Genomic DNA, 22,313 nt, shown 5'->3' with positions numbered 1-22,313 from the left:
TACCCTCTCAGTGAAAATGGTCAACGCCCCCTGTCACGGCACGGCTATTCATCTGTCGGTTCTCGATCATGCTGGAATAGGATTTACTATCCTTTTGCGTCTGTCACTACTCCCGGCAATCGCGAGTTTGAAGCTCGTCACAGTCATTCAATCATTGAATCCTACTCGGAATACCACAGACAAGGTTTAGACTTTCCGGATTCTCTTGAATGCCGCCATCATTCTAGCTTACACCACGAAGATTCTGATTAAGAGATCTAAGAGATACTCATTCAGTCGAAGGTAGAACAGAAGTGGTTGTCAGGCACGCATTCATAGGGAATAATGATGATTGTCACGTTCATCACATTCAGATTGAAGAGCGAATGAATATCTTAGAAGCGAAATAAGATGAATTGAATAGAAAACAGTAGTACTTGCATTAATCTTTGAGGAACAGCAGAGCTCTACACCTTAATCTATGGAGTGCAGAAACTCTACCATTAAAAATACATAAGTGAAAGGTCCAGGCATGGCCGAGATAGCCAGCCCCCAAAACGAGATCACAGGATCAAAATACAATCCAAGATGTCAAATACAATAGTGAAATGTCCTATTTATAATAAACTAGCTACTAGGATTTACAGAAGTAGGTAATTGATGCATAAATCCACTTCCGGGGCCCACTTGGTGTGTGCTTGGGCTGAGCTTTGAGTGTTGCATGTGTAGAAGTCCTTCTTGGAGTTGAACGCCAGTATTTGTGCCAGTTTGGGCGTTCAACTCTGGTTTTGGATCCTTTTCTGGCGCTGGACGCCAGAATTGGGCAGAGAGCTGGCGTTGAACGCCAGTTTGCGTCATCTATTCTTTGCCAAAGTGTGGACTATTATATATTGCTGGAAAGCCCTGGATGTCTACTTTCCAACGCAATTCGAAGCGCGCCATTTCAAGTTCTGTAGCTCCAGAAAATCCACTTTGAGTGCAGGGAGGTCAGAATCCAACAGCATCAGCAGTCCTTCTTCAACCTCTGAATCTGATTTTTGCTCAAGTCCCTCAATTTCAGCCAGAAAATACCTGAAATCATAGAAAAACACACAAACTCATAGTAAAGTCCAGAAATGTGAATTTAACATAAAAACTAATGAAAACATCCCTAAAAGTAACTAGATCCTACTAAAAACATACTAAAAACAATGCCAAAAAGCGTATAAATTATCCGCTCATCAGGTGGCTTGTGCTTGAATTCATCCAGAAATCTCCACCAATGTTTGGAATGCCAACAGCCTCCGGGGTCCCAAACAAGGCACGTAAAGCCCTTGAGCAGTTTTAAACAGGTTCTCAGGCTTCTGGGGTGTTTAATGTCAGAACAGATTCCAGGATCCCAAACATTACTTTTACACCCATTTGTGTCTTGATTTGCATTTTTCCAGCCGGGTGATAAGTAATCGGGATTCTCACTGTAGTGACCAAATAGCTTCCGAGATCCATACAATTGAGCTTGGCACCAATCCTTGCGCCTCAAATTAAAGTGTGAAACCTCATTGAATCTTGCATACCAACTCTGAGTGCGAGTCATTTCCCTTTTGCTCTTAAAGCCGCAAAGAGCTCTAAGCTGGCCATCTGTTTCAAGTAAACCATATTTAAGTGGAAAAGTAAAGATAAAAGCTAAGGATCTTACCCACTTGAAGTTTGTATTGGGTGGTAATGGCTTTGGGGTAGGTGTTTCCAGTGGTTTTACAAGCTCTACTCCCTTGTGGTCTTCTGTAAATTCTTCCACTTCCTTGCAAACTTTTTCAATTTCAACCATGTGACGATCAAAGTCCTCGATTTCTTCCTCAACATCACTCAAGTCATAAGTTAGAGGTTGAGAAAAATCTACCTCAGCATCATCTTTGTATTCACTTGGGGAAGATTCTTCTATCTCAAAGAATTCACTTGCGGATGCAAGTTCATTACTACGAGAATTTGACTTGTGATTATCATCATCAAGGAAACTTGCGTCATGGGTTATTCTGTCTAGTTCTTCATAAAATACCCGCTTTGGGGGTCGTGCACTATCCTCCTTGGCATCAATTGTAACGTCCTTGATGGAATTTTTCACAATTCTGGATTTTCATGGAGGTTCAGCGTCTCTTAAGTCTTCAATCAACTCTTCTTCTTCTTGGATAATTTGGGCTTCCTCTAATTGTTCCAGAAGAAAGTCATGCTCCTTACTGTCTACTGGAGTTTCCAGTGTCTCCTTCATGATACGTTCTTCATTAGATTCTCCACATGAAGTCAAGAGGATTCCTTGAGTGCCCGAACGTCTGGAAGATAATTGATTTATTGCTTGCTCCAATTGATGAAGGGTTGCGTGAAATTGATCTACTGTTTCCTTGAGGCGAGCCTGTGATTCTTGAGTTGATGGATATGGACATGGTACATAAGGAAGTGGTGGTTCTTGGGAGTAATTGGATTGGAATTGGGGTGAATAAGGATCATACAGTGGTAAATAGTGAAAAAGAGCTTGTGAGTGTAGTGGTTCAAAGCTGTGTTGAGAGGGTGGTCTATGAGCACAGGGTGGGGCTTGTTGGTAACTACCAAGGGGTCCATCATATCTATCAGCTTGGTATGCATTGTAGAATGGTCCTTGTCCATGATATCTTGGAAGGTGTTGTTGCCTAAAGGGTTGATCAGATCCTCTTGGCTCCATCCATTTTTGATTGCTTTGACCGTGATGCATAGTCCTGTTATAGCTTCCACTCCTTTCAACAAATTTAGAACTAAACTCAAAGCGAGAGGGGTGAGAACTCATAGTAGCTAATAGAAGTAAAAAGGGAAAACAAAAACAAATAAACAAGTAAAAGAAAAATATTTACAATAACCAATAATAAGGCACACGTTTGCAATTCCCCGGTAACGACGCCATTTTGAAAGAGCGAAACTCTCGCGCGATCTAGAATTTTCACAAATAAATTTGCATTGTAAGTATAGCTTTTAGACCGACAAGAATTCCTTTCTTACAAAAGTTTGGTTGTCACAAGTAACAAAATCCAATAAAATTTTATAACCGAAGTATTTAAACCTCGGGTCGTCTTCTCAAGGAATTGCAGGGAAGTGTTCTTATTATTGGTCATGAGTTTTGTAAATTGGGGGTTTTTGAAATAAGGAGCAAGTAATTTAAATGACAAGAAAAATAAATTAATAATAATAAAATCTCTTGGCAAGGTATAAGAATTTGAAATTTCTATCCTAGTTATCCTTATCAGATGTGATGAGAATTGGGTTTTAATCCCACTTAGTTAAGTCAAGTGGACTAATTAGCTTGATCCTCAAGTCCTAGTCAATCCCTGTGAGAAGACTAGCTTTAGAGCAATCTAGATCAATTAGTAATCCACCAATTTCAACCACTGCTGAGTTTGACAACTCAAGTGTTACCAATTACTTAACCAAAGTCAAAAGGAAGAAAATATCTAAATTAAATTAAAAGTATCCATATAAATAAAGCAAAACAAAGTAAAATCTGAAATACCTCAAAATATATTAAATATAAAACCAATCTAAACAATAAGAGTTCATAAACCAATTTGAGAAAATAAATAAATAGAACATTAAACCTGGAAATTGAGAAGGAATAGTCCTAAATCCTAAGAGAGAGGAGAGAACCTCTCTCTCTAAAAACTACATCTAAATTATGAAAAGTGAATAATGGAAGATCTCCCTATGAATGGATGCATTCTCCTACTTTATAGCCTCTAGTATGTGTTTCTGGACTTGGATCAGGGCCAAAAAGGGTTTCAGAAATCGCTGGATGTTTTCTGCAGTTTTTGCACGTGACGTCTGTCACGCGTGCGCGTGGGTCACGCGTTCGCGTCGTATGCGTGCTGCTCAAGTCACGCATCCGTGTTGTCCATGCGTTCGCGTCGCTGCCTTCTCTTCAAAACTCCATTTTCATGCTTTCCTTCTATTTTTGTATGTTTCCTTTCTGTCCTCTAAGCCATTCCTGCCCTATGAAACCTGAAAATACTTAACACATGAAAATATGGAGGCACTGGTGCGCGAATTGTGAACTCGCACAACTTAACTGGCAAGTGCACCGGGTCATCCAAGTAATATCTCAAGTGAGTGAAGGTCGATCCCATGAGGATTGTTGGACTAAGCAACAATGGTTATCCAATTGGCTTAGTTAGGCAAATAGAAAAGGTTGTTTGATGGTATAATTTGCATAAAACAATAAACATGAGAATAAAGAAAGCAAATAAAAGGTTTAGTGTAAAAACAGCGAGAGAGAACAGTTAAGGTTTCAGAGATGTTTACTCTTTCCAGATTAAAAGTTCTTACCAACTATTTTAACAATGCATGATTCATTTCATGACAAACTGTAAATGACTAAACCCTAATCTCTTAGTGATTTAACCTCCTCTAACCTTCATTAACCGCCACTCTCGTGGTCACTTAATTTCGATTAGATGGCTAAATTCAAAACTAGTTTATGGCCACAAAAACCCTAATTACCCAAAGCTAACAGGATTATATGTCACATATTCCAATTAGTTCATGTAATTATCAATTTAGGAGGAATTTGTTTTCAAGCTGTTGTTCAAGCGAGATAACTCTCTCGAGAATCACAAGAACTCATGTAGAATAAGGGTCATACTCTCGTTCCACCCAGATTCATAAGATTAAGAACGAAAACAATTCTTGAAACTGAATCAGTACATTAATTAAAATAAAAAAGCAATAGTCTTAATCCATAGAAATAAACAGAGCTCCTAACCTTAACCAAGGAAGTTTAGTTCCTCATGACTTACAGAAAAAACTAGGGTTCCAAAAAGTGAAACATGTGGAAGAGAGAAGATCCCCCCCAAAGGGTGAATCTTTTCCTTTTATATCTAACCTAATTTGATTCGGAAAATAAAATAAAATAATAAATCCTAAAACTAAAAGATATTGTTTGTAAATAAAAATTATAAAAAGAAAATATAAAATGACTAATAAATGCTAAATCCACTTGAGATTCCAAAAGAGAGTGAATTCAGACTGCCTGGTCTGGCGCTAAACACCAGATGGGTGTTTAGCACCCTTTGGGGACAGAGACATTGCTGGATTTAGGGTCTTACTAGCGCTAAACGCTAGCTGGGCATTTAACACCCAGGGGGGTGCTGCCAGCTGCTCCTTTTCAGCTCAAAACTCAGTCAAATTGCTCTAAATTTCACCTAAAATCATAAAAACACTAAAACAACTCAAAGTAGCATCCAAAGAGGATTTATGCACTAAAATACTATGAAACTAAATAAAATCTAATAAAAAATAATTAGAAAATAAAGAGAAAAAAGGTACAAGATGCTCACGCATTACAACATCAAACTTAAACTGTTGTTTGTCCTCAAGCAACCAAAATAATATAGGACTGAGAAGAGAAAATACTTTAGACTTGAGTTGTCATTTAAGCTCAGGCCTAGTTACTGAGTGGGGTTGATGACACTCTAACTCTGAATAGTCTTGGCATCTAACTATCCTTTGAAGCTCAGAAATATTAGTATCCTTCAGAACTAGAACTCGAATGGTATTATAGATTCTCTTCTTTAGGCTCTAATTGATTTTTGAACACAGTTTTTTCCTTTCTTTTCTTTGGTGTTTTGCACCTTAAGCCTCGTCGTGACTCTAAGTGTTTTATCTTCAAGCTTAACTTAATACAAGAGCACCACAAGCAATTAGCTGGGAAACTCTTTGAGTTCTAATTTTTTTTATTTCTTCCAGACAGTGGTGCTCAGAGCCTTTGACATACTCTGTAACAGCAATTGGTCATGACTTTAAGTGTTTAGTCTCAAGGGTCAGTTGACACTTTCACACCACAAGCATATGGTTAGGGAAAACCACTCTTTTGAGCTTCAGATCAATTTTGACCCTCCTAACCATTGATGCTCAAAGCCTTGGACCTTTTTCTTTTGATTTTTCTTTTTTTATTATTTTTTGCTTTTTGTTTTGCTTCAAAAATCAATCTTTTTCTTATTTCAGAGAATCTATAATACTTCTCTAAGTTCTGGTACCTCAAGAACCAATATTCTCAACTTCAATATCAAATATGCACAGTTAATTTATACATTCAGAAATAGAGATAGTGTCACCACATCAAAGTAACTAATATATATATATATATATTTAAAACTCAAATCTCATGCATTTTGCTACTTCTTTTTCTTTTGATTTTTATTTAAGCTCAGTGAGTAATACATGAGAAATCTTTTTAAAATAAACATAAACTAAACAACGAACTAGAATGCAAGAAAATCCTACTTGTAATCATGCAAACTTATAATAGAAAATAGAAAATAGAATGAATACTGAAAAACAGAAGATAAGATAAAGGAAGGGAGAATAAAACTCAACTACCTCAGTCATGGTGACTGTTGCTCCCTCCGGGGAATCCTTTCTGACGTCTCAGGTCCTCTAGCTCACGCTTCTACCTCTGTTGCTCCTCTACCAGGTAGTGGAGGTGATCAGAGTGATCCTGATGCTCAATCCTCAGCTGATCTACAAACGATGTCAGCTCCCCAATGGATGTAGTCAACTGATTTCAGTAGTCACAGGAAAGAAAATAGACTCCCTGAGGCATCTCCGGAAGGTCCTGTGGAGGTGGTGGAACTGGCTCATGCTGTGGTCCATGCTTGGGCTTTTTAGCATGAACATGCTCCATATCCATCCTAGTGATCCGTCTATCAATGTTGATTGGGGTATCTCCATCAATGTGAGCTCCAGCTGCTGCACAAAGGCGATAGATGAGGTGAGGGAAAGTCAGTCTCGCAGAGGTGGAGGGCTTGTCATTTATCCTGTAAAAATCCTGAGGGATCACCTCATGCACCTACACCTTGTTGCCGAGCATGATACAGTGAATCAGCACTGTTCACTCAACTGTAACCTCAGAACGGTTACTTGTAGGGATGATGGAGTATTGGATGAAGTCCAACCATCCTAAACCAACTGGCTTGAGGTCGTGCCTACCCAGATGGTATGGTTGACCTCTAGAATTTCTCCTCCACTAAGCTCCAGGGAGGTAAATGTTAGCAAGAATCTGATCCAACCTCTGGTCAGTGTTGGTCCTCCGAGTGTATGAATGAGGAAAGAAAAGAGAAAAAAGAGAAAAAGGGGACGTCGCGGTGGCACTGGGGTGGCCGGCGGCGAAGCAGAACTGGGGGAAGGGAGAAGAGGGGATATTGCGGTGGTTGAAAAGAGAAGAAAAGAAAGGGGTGAAGTGTGGTGTTGTGCGAATTAGGGCTCGCACAAGGGGTCTAATTTTTGAATTTGTGCGTACGTATCTGCCATGTGTATTCATGAGTTGACAAGCGTTTGCCATTGATGCATATGCAAGATATACGCACAAAAACATAATGGTTCTGGAATGACATCGTGCGTACGCATGATATGAATTTTTTCTTAAGATATTAAGCCTAAAAAGGGTTTTCTAACCTAAATTTAACGTCCTAAAACCAAATTCAACCTCAAAATTAACCAAAGACTTAGTAAATACAATAAAAATAAGCCTAAAAAGAGTTTTCTAACTTAAATTTAACATCCTAAAACCAAGTTCAACCTCAAAATTAGACTTTTCAAATGCAACAAAAATAAAAAGCTAAATTAAGTAAAGTATGTAAACAATTTATTTTTCCATTCTTTTTGAACATAATCAACCTAAGCATGACCAAGAGCATAAACAAGACTTCTTAACCTAAATATTTATATTCTCAAACAAATTAACAGGATTTCTAACTCTTAAAAACTATACAACTATTTAAACATGCAATTCAAATTGAAAATCTACCAAATCAAGCTAACAGCTAAGAGAAATATTTACAAGAGTTATAAAAAGAGATGGGTTCACTACAAGAAAATATTCATTTTGCCACGCTTTTAAAGCGTAGCGATAACTTTTAGTCACACTTTTCGAGCTACCGGCACACTTTTGAAAGGGTCACATCTACAAACGTGTCAGTTGCTCTATTACCACGCTTTTGGTGACCTATAGCCACGCTTTACCTTTTGCCACGCTTTTAAAGATTGCCATGCGTAAAAGCGTGACTATATATGCCAGATATGGCCACACTTTTAAAGCATGCCAAGAGAGAGATATGACCACGCTTTAAAACGTTCCAAGATTGAGAGAGATGACTACACTTTTAAAGCGTGCAAAGAGAGATATGGCCACGTTTTTAAGGCGTGGCTTGCTAACTAGAACCTGAAAGCGTGGCCTCTTTCTTTGTCAAATTAAAAAAAACAAAAGAGAAAATAAGAAAATATAAAAAGAATTGATTTTTTTTATTAATTTTCATGAATTATTTACATGCTACTATAATCGGTGAAACATCTTAAAAGATGACTCTCAAACTTCATTCTTAATGCAAATCCTTCCTAAATCAGCTGCAAGTTCTTCCATCACCGCTTTTACTACGTCCGGTGCCATATCTGTCTTCCCAATCAATATTGTCTTCCTGAATCTAAACCCTTCACACTTTTTTGGTTCTCCTTCGAATATCCCGGTCGATGAGTACTCGTGATCCCCGAATGCAAACTCTACACCGTGCACTACAAACAACAAAATTTCAAAACCAAAACCATAAAGCTATATGAGAAATATAGAGTCAAATGTATCAAGAAATATAGAGTCAAATGTATCAAGTTATAATATAATATGATATCATTTTGCAGTGTTAATAAATTAAATATGTCACTCCCACCAGTCACAACCATTGAAATTTTTAGATATTCTAAATTGAAATTAAATTATACGGTGCCTAAGATATTCTAAATTTTTCTACAGCAATCTCCACTAGTCAAAATTGAGTGAGAAATTAAGGCAGCTTTTTAACAAAAAATAAAAGAGGAAAAAGAAAAAAGAGAGTGATGAGGGCACCAAAGCTTCTAATAATAGATAGAAATCAAGTAACATAACTACATTTCAGTATAGAATGGCCAATCTAATAATAATAAAGTCTCATTCTATTAGAAAATGTGGTCAGTGTTAATAAAGAGAAAACCTTTCTGGCACACTTAAGAGAAGTGACACTAAAGCAATATTTCTCATATCGAACAGGTGATATAAGAGAAATTACCATTCACTTGGTTAGGCTATGCACCCTCTTGCACCTTCTACCCATTCTTTTTACTACTGCAGCTGAACTATGAACATTGTTAATACTAAAACTGAAAAGAGAATACTCTGTCCATGGATGATTTTCACAAAATGTTGGGTAGGTTTCTTCCTAGAACTATTAGAGGGTATGATAATGCAACTATGCATCATGGTATAGTCACTAGGCAGACAATCATACCTTTAAATCTTCTTTTCTTGTTAGCTCTCCTTCTCTTCCTCTATTCCTTTGTAAGCTCTGTTTCTTCTTTAATATCACCCTTTCCTTCAAACACCTCCTCAAGAGCCAGCATAGCTGTATCTGAGACAGCCACAGGTGCAATATGCCCATGAAAAGTGTATCACATTATAAAACACTAGTAGTTGGAAGAAGAATAGATTAAATTGATATTGCAAGATAATAGCTCTTTACTTCTTCCATTGTCCGAGCAGGCACATTAATTTGAATAGACATGTCCTCTATAACCTGTCAAGTTTCAACACAAGCCAATTTAAAAGGCAGAATAGCTAGTGATGTGCATATATATCAAGGGTAACCTGCAGTATGATATAATGCCGGTTTTAAAGCAAAATTGAAATGAGCAAGGGCATCCAATTTCAGTCCAAGTTTCTTGAATAATATGCTTTCCTGATCACAAATAAAAGGCACTCAATAGAACACATCAGAATTCAGAAAAAAAAGAAAAAAAATTACAAAGTAATGGAAGCAAAAAATAATGTAAAGCAATTGAGACTTTCACCTGTTGTTCTGTTCATCTCTAAATAACAATGGCGCAAAAGTGGGGTCTTCCTTCTCATCATACTCTTGCTGTCCACAAGCAAAAACAGTAACTAAAGGTCAATTTTTTATGACAAGACATTAAGAATTAAAAATAGCAAAAGAAATATAGACCTCATAAATTTCTGCAAGTCCCTTCTTGCTTTTATTGTCATCTTGTAATCATCACCAAAATGATTTGCCCAAGTAAGCTACATATCTATAAATACACAACTAAAATGTTTTATGCATCTATTTAAATAAACCAAAAATGAAATTCCATGGAACTCACCAAGTGAATCAACAAAATCTCTTCCAGTTGTGCCTCTATTTCTCTCTTTCATCATCAAAACTTTCCAAATAAACGACTGAAGTCACATTCAGAAAAATATTTAGAACAATAATATATAAACCTATAGAAAATTAGGAATTTTTTTCTTTTTTTTAAAAGAACAGTGTGTGTAAAAAGAAGAAACCTGCTTTCTTCTCTGGTGACTGCTTGGAATCTTGTCTAAAACTTCTTCTTGTCTGTCCTCAAATTCATTGTTCATCTACAAATATTATGCTACAACAAATTGTTACATGCACACAGAAAACACTTAAATTAACAAATAATGAATTAAACAAAGATTTTATTACAAAACTATGTGACAGGTATTATTTAATTCCTCATCATGAGTCAGCAGATACACAAAATGACATTCATATGAAGGAAAAATCCATAGCCTTATAATGCAATCCACCTCCAAACAGCATCAATAACAGTATAATAGAACTAAAGATAAATAAATAAATGAAACCTTAATGTAATTGTTGTTGTAGAACTGAAGAAGACTGTGTTGTGGTGTATAATGAAGCAACAATTTTCCCAATTGATTGTTTCGAGAGTGAGAGAATTGAAGTTACCTAAATTCTATAAAACTAATAATTTATCAATTTCCATGACTCAAGGAATGAAGATTAGCAGCAAGAGAATACATTACATGGCAAGACAACTTTGGTGCCAAAACAACAAACCAAAGTTCATAACTTCATATAAAGCAAAGAAAAGAAGAGAAACGAACCTCTTGAAAACAGTATCAAAAGAACTTGAATTAATAACAACCTCTACAAGAACTTAGTAACCAATTATCAAGGACTCAAAACAGTATCAAATATGTTCCACAAAATCAAAATTATTATCACAACACCAACAAACAATAAGAATCTGAATATTGACATCAAAAAATAAGAAATAACCTAGACTAATTAATTTTAACATATCAATTTTAGGTCATTTACAACCACAAATATAAGAAACAAACAACAATACCAATTATTACCATTTAAATTAAAATGACCTAAAGCCTAAAATAAAATCGAGTTAGACTTAAGTAAATACTAATAACTAGTAAGTAACTTCAAAAATTTTACAGCAACCTCCCTCACCAGCTCCATACTACTTATATCAACTTTTAATATTTGTAGAAAATGGCTCACCAGCAGCAAAGCAGCACTACTGTAGCAGCTGAATGTGTACTACTACGCATCAATGGCAACATGTATGCTCGGACAGCAATCAGCTGGCAGTGCTTCCTGGTGCAGCTATCTTTCTCATTCACTTTTGAGACAGAACTTAGAGCAAAATCCAAAAAGACTTAACTGTATTCAGGAATACATACATACATACAACAACAACAACAACAACAACAACAACAACAACAACAACAACAACAACAACAACAACAAAGCCTTGTCCCACTAGGTGGGATCGGCTACATGAATCAAACGACGCCATTGTGCTCTGTCATGTATCATGTCTACAGAGAGACCGCTTACATGTAGATCTCGTTTGACCACCTCATGGATGGTCTTCTTAGGTCTTCCTCTGCTTTTCGCCCCTTGTCCATCTTCCATCTCATCTACCCTCCTGACTGGGTGTTCTATCGGTCTTCTTCTCACATGTCCAAACCACCTAAGACATGATTCAACCATCTTTTCCACAATGGGTACTACTCCAATTCTCTCCCTTATATCTTCGTTCCTTATTTTATCCAATCGCGTATGACCACTCATCCATCTCAACATCTTCATCTCTGTCACACTCAGCTTATGTTTGTGCTCTCCTTTGGCCGTCCAACACTCCGTACCATAAAGCATAGCCAGTCTTATAGCGGTGCGATAGAATTTACCTTTAAGTTTTAAAATCACTTTTTTGTCACATATAAAACCAGATGCACTCCGCCATTTTGACCAACATGCTTGGATCCTATGATTTACATCCTGTTCAATCTTTCCATTATCCTGTATGATGCACCCAAGATACTTAAAACTTTTAACTTTTTGTAGGATGTTTTCTCCAATCTTCACCTCTATATTAGGGTTTTCCTTTCTCAGACTGAACTTACAGTCCATATATTCCGTCTTGCTATGGCTTATATGCAGACCATACACTTCTAGAGCTTCTCTCTATAAGTCCAACTTCTTATTTAGGTCTTCCCTTGACTCTCCCATAAGGACGATATCATCGGCAAAAAGCATGCACCATGGCACAGGCTCTTGGATGTGCTCTGTGAGTACTTCCAAGACTAATGTGAAAAGGTATGGACTTAAGGATGATCCTTGGTGTAATCCTATACCAATAGAAAATTCTTCTGTCCCACCACCTTGAGTCTTCACACTAGTTATGACCCCGTCATACATGTCTTTAATTGCACGAATATATGCGATTCTTACTCTCCTCTTTTCTAAAACCTTCCATAAGACCTCCCTTGGCACCCTATCATACGCTTTTTCGAAATCAATAAACACCATATGTAGATCTCTTTTATTACTACGATACCTCTCCATCATCCTTCTTAATAGGTATATCGCTTTAATGGTAGATCTGCCTGGCATAAATCCAAATTGGTTCTCTGTTACTTGTGTCTCTTTTCTCAACCTCCGTTCTATCACCCTTTCGCATAACTTCATGGTATGACTCATGAGCTTGATCCCTTTATAGTTTCCGCAACTTTGTATATCCCCTTTATTCTTGTAGATAGGTACTAAGGTACTCTTTCTCCACTCATCAGGCATCTTCTTTGACCTTAAAATCTCATTAAAAAGCTTGGTTAACCAGTTGATGTCTTTTTCTCCAAGGCCCTTCCAAACCTCAATCGGGATATTATTAGGTCCTACTGCCGTGCCATTTTTCATCTGCTTTAGAGCCTCTTTTACCTCGAAGTCTCGAATCCTTCGATAGTAGTCAAAGTTTTGATCTTCTTCCCTTGTGCATAACTGACCAAGGCTCGAAAGAGTCTTCTGTCCCTCATTAAATAACTCGTAAAAGTAGCTCTTCCACCTTTCATTAATCTTCTCCTCTTGAGCCAATACCTCTCCATCCTTATCCTTTATGCACTTAACCTGATCCAAATCTCTTATTCTTCTTTCATGGCTCTTTGCAATTCTATATATACCTTTTTCTCCTTCTTTCGTGCCCAAAGACTAGTAGAGACCCTCATACGCTCTTCTTCTTGCTTCACTTACAGCCACTTTTGTCTCTTTCTTAGCCGCCTTATATTTTTCCCAGTTGTCTGCGTTGCAGCATAAAGATCACTTTTTAAAGTACTCCCTTTTTATCTTTATCTTTTCTTGTACACTCGCATTCTACCACCAGGACTCCTTGTATCATGGTCATATTCCTTTAGATTCACTAAAGCTTTCTTTTGCTGTTCTTCTAATAACTTCTGCCATCTCCCTTCACATCTCTTCCGCGCTTCCATTCCCATACCACTTTACCTCTTCTCCTACCCGTCTTAGGAAGCTTCTTTGTTCCTCACCTTTCATCCGCCACCACCTCGTCCTTGGGTTCTTCGTATGATGTCTTTTTCTTAACTTTTGCTCAATGCAAAAATCCATGACGAGCACCCTATGTTGTGTTATCAAACTCTCTCTCGGGATAATTTTAGAATTAATGCAAAATTTTCGGTCGACACTCCTCAACAAGAAGAATTCAATTTGAGAGCTTGTCATGCCACTCTTATAGGTTATAAGATGTTAGTCTCTCTTTTTAAAACATGTATTTGCAATAAGAAGATCAAAGGTTGAGGAAAAGTCCAAAATAGTTTTAACCTCAGCATTGATCACCTCGAAACCATGGCCTCCGTGAATACTCCCATACCCAGTCACTTCTCTCCCAACATGGCCATTTAAATCTCCTCCTAAGAAAATCTTATCTCCTGAAGGTATGTCTTGAATCAAACTCTCTAGATCCTCCCAAAACCTTATCTTGTGTTGTTCGTCTGAACCCACTTATGGTGTATAGGCACTAATCACATGGAAAGCACCTTCCTCCACCACAAGTTTGATAGAGATGATCCGATCTCCCACCCTCTTGACATCCACTACGTCCTTCTTCCACTGCTTATCCACAATAATTCCAACCCCATTCATATTCTTCACCTTTCCTGTATACCAAAGTTTGAAACCAGAAGTATCCAACTCCCTAGCCTTCACACTAACCCATTTTGTTTCTTGTAGGCACATAATGTTAATCTTTCTCCTTGTGATGGTGTCCACCACCTCCATGGACTCCTATTAGAGTGCCTATATTCCATGTACCAAATCTCAACCTTCTGTCGCTCCGACATTTACCTTTTACTTTGTGAACTAGCTTATTTACCCTCGTCCGTTCATGAAAATGCAAGAACCCTTGCTCATTTAACACTACATCTGGGCATCGATGCAGCGGCTCTTGCTCATTTGACATCGTACTCGAGCGATACAGCACGTTGCTTCCAGGCAACGACCTAGCTTTAGCGCAATAATGTCTTCGATTCATGTCAGAGGGATTCGACTATATTTTTATGTTGGTTGTCGAAGACCTAACACAACCCTCCTCTTTTATCCGGGCTTGGGACCGGCTATGTACCGCAACTGTAATATAGTCGGAGTTGTATTCAGGAATACATGAGAACAATTAATACAATTTTTCAATTAGTAGCTACATATGAAAATCTTAGGAATCATTGAAAACCAAATAGAAGTACTGGAAATATATATTAACAAGCCAATTATTCAATAAACATTCTCTTCCAACACAAATAATATTAATAGAGAAATAATGTTTAATGCGAAAACCAAATATCCAGAAGTTTAGAGAAAAAAACCTAAACCAAATCAAAATAGAACCAAAAACAGTTTAGAAAAATCAGAGACAATGAAGAACCAAGAAAATCAAAACAAAAAATCAAATTCAAAAACAAATAATCAGATCAAGAAAAAATTTGACCAAATAATTTACCACGACACTGCGAACGCTGAACGTGGCTGACAGTTGGCATTGACGGATGGAGAGGAAGAGGGTTGAGAGAGGGAAACGGAGGTGTGACAAGTGAGGGAGAGGGAGACAGTGGCGCGATGACTTCAGAGATGGAGACGGCAATGTGACGGGTGTTGAGCCATGGAGGGACACTGAAGGAGTGCCGACACAGGGAGCACTCGGAGGGAGCACCGGCGGAGGGAGCACCGACGGAGGGGTTGTGAGAGAGGTTGACCTACGAGTGTTATTGGGAGCGAGTGTGAGAGTGCCAACGAAGAACGACCACTGCTCCTGCATGAAAAGGATGGAGAAGGAAGAGGAACAGAATAGCGCTGTAGCCAGGACTCGCGAAGGCGCCATCAGAGCGACGATAAACCTACCACCACTGCTGTCGTCCTCCGTGTCTGTGTGAGAAAGATGGAGGAAGAGTGCTCGAATGAAGAAAATGAGGAAGAGAGGAAGGCGCTGCTGTGTGAATTAGGCTTAGGGAATGGGGAACAAGGGTTTTGTTACAACATTGTCACTCTCAGACACAAAAAATTAAAATTTTTTTGGAACTTTTTTGCCACACTTTTATAGCGTGCGAAAAAGTTACAAGAAATAGCCAGGCTTTTAAAACGTCACTATAATGAAATCATGTCTTCATTCTTGAAAAGTGTGCTTGCTTTTTCTATGGCCCCGCTTTTGAAGCGTGGCAAAAAAAGCGTGGCCAAATCTCTATTCAATTATCACCCTAATAAAAGCGTGGTCATTGACTCTTTTCTCCATGCTTTTAAAGTGTAGCAACAAAAAACGTGGCCAAATATCTAATCAATCGCCTCCCTCATAAAAGCGTGGTCATTAACTCTTGTTGGCCACGCTTTTAAAGCGTAGCAAGAAAAAAGTGTGGCCACAAGCCTTTTCTGTTGTAGTTGTTTAAAAAGGTTTTACTATGGTTGGTGTCTCCCACCTAGCACTTTTAATTATCGTCCTTAAGTTGGATGGTTAATGAGGTTCATGTCAAGGTGGCTTATGGTTGAATTCCTCCTTGAATCCCTCCAATGCTTGGACTTCCAATGGTCTTCGGGATCCCAAATTGTGCCACCAAGCTTTCAAAATATCCCAAACAAGTAGTAAGACCCCAAAATTATTGATTGTTGAAGTGTATTCTGAGGTCCCAAACTTTGTATGTCCACTCGCTTTCTTATTGATCTTCATGTTTCCGTTCAGGTGACACAATTCTTGAATTCTCCTTAAAACGCATAATCCTCATCCTAAATCCATCGAATTGAGCTTCACTCCACCTTTGGACTCCAAAGTTTGAGTTTTCTTCCATCATGAACCTTGATTCTAGTGGCCAACCAATATCCAATTTCCTCTTGCTTAGCACCCCAAGAAAAATTCTAAGTTGACCACCCGTTTCTAACAAAGCATATTGATATGGGCCAAGGAAGTTAAAGGATGAGATGATTACCCACTTAACTTGTAATATGGATGGTGGTGACTTAGCAAGGGAGATATCTAATAGATGTGCTATGGTTGTTCCCTTTCCCTTTGACTCTTCTTTAACAACCTCCACCTCTTGGCAAGCTTCTTCAAATTCCATCTCTTGTTCACCAACTTCTTTCAAATAATCTTCATTGCCCAAAATATATTTTGGAGGTTGTGTACAGTCCTCCTCAACATCAATTTCAAATCTCACGGAAGAAGGTTTAACAAACTCATTGAGATCATTGCTCGGTGCAGAATCATCCTCAATAATGGAATTCATCTTTTGCTTAACCTCTCCTAAACTTTCAACCACTCTGTCGAGTTCAATGCACTCAACATTCTCACCTTTTTGAAATGAATCCTCCAATCTCTCCTCTTCAACATCCTTCACATGTTGCGGTTCATCCATCAACTCCTCTTCCTTTATTTGGTGCTCCAAGCTCTCTTCTATACTAAGTTCTTAGGTTGATTCTCCATATTCATCCGTGGAAGTGCTTGGATTATTGCAAGAGCGTATTGAGGTCAATCGGGTTGAAGCTTCGACTAAGGTAGCCATGATAGCATTATGTCCAAGGTTGTCAAACTCGCGAGTCTAGGTAAACTCGTGGAGCTGACTTAGACTCGACTCGTAGACTCGTATGAGTTTACCTATTATAATTTTTTTGCAAAAAATATATATATCGTGTATAATATATATGTTTACTCAAATATAGCCATTCAAACTCAACAATTTCAACATAAAAAAACATAATAAATTAACATAATACTACAATTATAACAAGTACTCTAGAACATACATTCAAATCCTTCACAAGTATGCATCTAGTTCAACATAAAACGCGAAAAGGGCTTGGAGAACAGAGTGATTGAATGAGTGTGGCAAGCAAAGTGAGGGATTTAGCTGTTTAGGGTTACGTTCATACGTTGCTCCCTTTTTTCCTCTTTTTTGGGCCCAAAACGGCTCCATTTTTGCAAAAAAGGCCAAACAAAACAAACTCGCTGACTCGCCCATAAACTCGCGAGTTTGACCGAGTTTATGCGAGTTTACTCGAGTCTACCTGAGTCTATCCAGAAATGAATTTGTGTCTGAATTAACTTGATTCCACTACCTAAACTCATACGAGTTTACGAGTTAACTCGAGAGTTTGACAACAATGATTATGTCGCTTGATTGATTCCTATTTTTTCTTTCTCGTCTCCCTTTGCTCTTGAAGAAAGGAGCAAAGAGTATCATCCATGGAGGGTTGTAGTGGAAAGAAGGATTCATCATTTGGGAGAAAGTTTTCATATATGGGAGGTGGTTCATAAGGGTGAAAGTGTTGAGGTTGTGTATATGGAGGTAATTAGTCAAGGGGAGTTTGAGAGTATTGGTGTTGGAATGGTGGTGGTTCTAAGTATGATTCATATGACTCATATGGGTGTTCTTGAGGCACATAAGGTTGGTGGTATGGTGAATATAGATTAGAATGATATGGAGGTGTTTAATGGTAAAATGAGGCTTGTGAGTATTGTGGTTAAGGACAATGTTGAAGATGGTGATCATATGAATATGGTCATTGAGGTTCATAACTATTGCAAGGACCACCAAATCTATTGGGTGGTTATACACCATAGGATGAATTGAGATCATAGTAGCACGACGGAGGGGGTTGACATGAGGATTGTCTTTGAGTGTAAGCCTCCTCCCTCCATTGATAGTTTCTTCCTTGGTGCAAACTGTCATTGAAATTGCCATTACCTATAGTATTTCCACAACCATACCTAAAATCAAAAGGATGAGAATTCATAAGAAAGAGAGAAAATAAAAACATGGAATAACAAAGAGCAAAGAAAAACAAACTCCCAACTATTAGCAAAACAAGAAAACAAACAAAAAGCAAGCTATTCACACTATTCACATATTCACAACAGTCAATAATATGACACACGCTGCAACTCCTCGGCAATGGCGCCAAAAACTTGATGCATGGCTAAACACTGATTTAGAAATTCACAAGTTATAAAACTCGAATTTTGTTATAAGCATAGTTCTAAACTGGCAAATAACCCTACAAAGTTTAGAAAATTGTCACAATTCAAATCAATTACCGGAAGTTTTAAATCCCGGGTCGTTCTCCCTAGAGATTGCAATCGAGTGCTCAATTATTGGCTATGAGAAATCGAGGGTTTTGATTGCAATAAACAAGAAGTTAATGAAATAAAATTAAAGAAGCAAATAATAACTAAATATCAAAGGTATTTAAACTAAGACAATTAAGGAAATTAACTAAGAAAGATCTTGGCAAGGGTTGATGGTTAAGGATCACTGTCTTGGTCACTAACCACAACATGATAATTACAAAGACCAAAACCAATCGTCAACCTCTAAACGACGAGAAAAATCAACCGGGTTTAATTAATCATAATCAATAAGTCTTAATCAACATACTAATTAAATTAGGAAAAGATTAGCATCAATAAAAACAAGAATAATTAAATCTCTAAATTATCAATCAACTTGGACATTAGTAACTCAAGGTCACCCAAGTTACTAACTAAAGCCAAGAGTTGAAAATTCTACTCCATAACTAGTTCAAGCATTTTATCAAACACTTAAAATGTATAAAAGTAAAACATTATACATTGCAACAATAATAAAACCTACAACTACCAAATTCAAGAAAGCGACATCAACAACTTAAACAAGCAAATATAAAACTTAAAACATCAACTTCATTAATGAAACTCAAGAATTCACAAGTTCATCAAATAACAAAATGGAAGAAAGCAAACTAACATTAAAGTCTAATAGAATTATAATGCAAGAATAAGAAAACAAGATTAAAACTAAAATTAAACAAGACTAAAATCTAAAACTAACAAGAAAATTAAGTTGAATTCTAGGGATTCTAGAGAGAAGTTTGAGTTTTTCTCTCTAGAATCTCCCTAAAGGCTAAAAAAATAATGTGTAAAATGTAAGTGTACGAGTGTGTTCCCTCCCTTCATCATCTTAGCACTCAAAATGCTTTAGAATATGGCAATTTAGGGCCTTTTGGAAGTCCAAAGTGAGGAAGCACGTGTTTTATTAATCCAAGCACGTGGAGGTATTTCGCTCACGCGGAAAAGTCTCGCGCTCACAAGAATCTCGCGCACGCGAGAATCTTGCGCACATGAAGGAAATGTGCTCTCGCGGATAACTCGCATGCGCGACAGAAGCTCGCCTACACGAAGAACGCGCACGGCGACATAAGCTCACCCACGCGAGACTTCAGCAACTTCCACTCCAAATTGCTTTCCGAATTTACTTTTTTTCTCCGTTCTTTTCGATCCCTTGAAGCCACTAAAGTGTCTTAACTCTAAAACACTTAAATAAAATTGATCACGACATCAAATGGCATAAAAAAAATTAAGAAATCAATGATTAAGAGCATAAAAAGTATATTTTTCACTCATGAGTTCATTGGAAGCAATAATTGAAAAACTCCACAAATTAAGCTAAAATTGTGTGATTTAGTTAATAAACTCCATACTTTTTAATACAATTTATAACAACAAAATGGAGTTTATCAATATTCAAGGAAAACAATAACTGTTTTTCAATCTTTTTTTCAAGTGTTGAAAATCTTCGACTTTGATGCTATGTACCATCTTTATTTCGACTTCGACTTATTGTATCTGCATCTATTGGTAATTTTAACTAATTTTTTCAGACCGACACAATTTGTAGTCGAAATGCCTTTTGTTGAGAAAATTCAATTTTAGTACCAACAACACCCAAATTGATTTTAGAGAATTTTAGATTGAACATTTTAGTCTAATAAACTTTTATTTTTTATAAGTCCTTAAAAGATACTTCCTTTTAATTTAAAACAATATAAAAATAATTAATTAAAAAATATTTGAAGGTAAAATAAAGTAAAACTAATTTAAAATTTAAAGTTATCGACAACAAATAAGAGGTGGTGGATAGCGAAGGTTAACTGGTGATACTGATAGTGGATGAATAAAATTTGAGTATTTAAAAGAAAAAAAAAATGACAAAAAAAAGAGTAATTTAAAAAAGTTTGAGTAATTTAGTTAGTTTATTTGTTGAATGATGTTGATTTTTTATTTTTATTTTTATTTTTGACTCCTAACTAAAATATTTATTAAATATCAAAAGATTCTCTCAAACTTTTCAAAGATCAATTTGAGTGATTAGGCCGTTTCTATATGATATTTTTCCTTGGAAACATTCGCAGGTGCACCTACGTCCACTGTGACGTGGCAAACGAGGATCAAGTAAAAATCCTTGTGAACACAACAGTCAACTCTCACGGAAAACTGGACATCATGTTCAGCAACGCTGGCATCTTAAGCCCTTCAGACCAGACGGTCCTCGACCTTGACATCTCCCAATTCGACCGCCTCTTCGCTGTCAATGCTCGCGGCATGGCCCTCTGCGTCAAACACGCGGCGCGTGCCATGATGGAGGGGCGCGTGAGAGGCAGTATCGTGTGCACGGGAAGCGTGGCCGCCACACACGGTACTCCCCGGCGTGTCGACTACACCATGTCAAAGCACGCGGTTCTCGGGTTAGTGCGCGCGGCAAGCCTACAGCTCGCAGCGCACGGCATTAGGGTGAACTGCGTTTCACCCAACGCGCTGGCCACGCCTCTGACCTGTGCGTCGTTTGGGTTGGAGACGGAGGAGATGCAAATGCTGTACGCGCATAACGCGAGGTTGAGGGGTATGGTTTTGACTCCGAAGCATGTTGCCGACGCCGTGCTGTTTCTCGTGTCCGGTGACTCCGAATTTGTCACCGGACATGATCTCGTAGTCGATGGTAGTTATATCGGTGGTTGACACTTTTAGTTGATGTTTTATATATTTTATCAAAATTGCGGAAATGGATCCGACAACAAATTGGTAAGATTATTGGTTTATGATTTATTAGTTCGATTGAATTAAATATTAAATAAAATTATTAAAAATTTTATATATAATTTTAATATATAAATTTAATAAAATTTAATATTTCATAATTTTACATATTTATAAAAAATTATAAAAATTTATAACTAAAAACAACCAAAATATATATAATATCCATAATGTTCTACTATAACAAATTTTAATTTGTCCCATCAAACTCACCATCACTCTGGTATTGTACCTCCATGATCATATCAATTTTTTTTCATCGGACAGTTGCATCACACACTCATTATCTACTGATCTAAGTACTCTATCAACATTCTCTTCTTGGATAGTCTTTAATTCTTTATCTTCAATGACGCCATAGGAGATATTATCATTTAGAAAGTTTCTAAAAAATGCCATCTTTTAATGTACAACTAACTTAAATTTTCTTAACTTCAGTCTCCATCGTAGTGAAAGTGATTAATCATAATAAATAAATTAGTCCTATATATCTGTTCGGTAGGTCGGTTACCGGTCGGTTCGGGCGAAAATCCTTGGAGATGGTAGGGGCTCGTCAGGTCGTGGACTGCCGGTCAGGGTGTGCGAGGTTCCGAGTACTTCGTGTGAAAAAGGGGGTGCCACCTGCAAAGACACTCCGACGCCCTTGTCAGTAAAATGCGCAGACGGAAAGGATGATGTGATATATATGACGTACCTCGGGGGAAGAGTAAATCTTCCCCTTATATATTGTCAGAGGTGGGCCCTGTGAAGGTAGGCCCACTATTCCCGAGACGTTTCCTTCACAGCTATGAGTGAGCTGTCAC

At 37.5% G+C, this 22,313-nt stretch overlaps 1 protein-coding gene across 1 annotated transcript in view; it reads left to right on the top strand.

Annotated features, from left to right (window-relative positions):
- Positions 1 to 21,494, top strand: part of LOC107642010 ((-)-isopiperitenol/(-)-carveol dehydrogenase, mitochondrial-like) — a 42,573-nt gene extending 21,079 nt beyond the window's left edge. Inside the window, exon 2 of the mRNA XM_016345351.2 lies at positions 20,829 to 21,494. Coding sequence (XP_016200837.1) covers positions 20,829 to 21,432 — 604 coding nt within the window. The 3' untranslated portion in view covers positions 21,433 to 21,494. The remainder of the gene's footprint in view (positions 1 to 20,828) is intronic.

Source organism: Arachis ipaensis, chromosome B05 (assembly GCF_000816755.2).
Source record: "Arachis ipaensis cultivar K30076 chromosome B05, Araip1.1, whole genome shotgun sequence".
In the NCBI taxonomy this organism is placed as follows: domain Eukaryota; kingdom Viridiplantae; phylum Streptophyta; class Magnoliopsida; order Fabales; family Fabaceae; genus Arachis; species Arachis ipaensis.
Note: the sequence above shows the minus strand (reverse complement) of the source record. Positions and strands in the feature narration are given on the sequence as shown.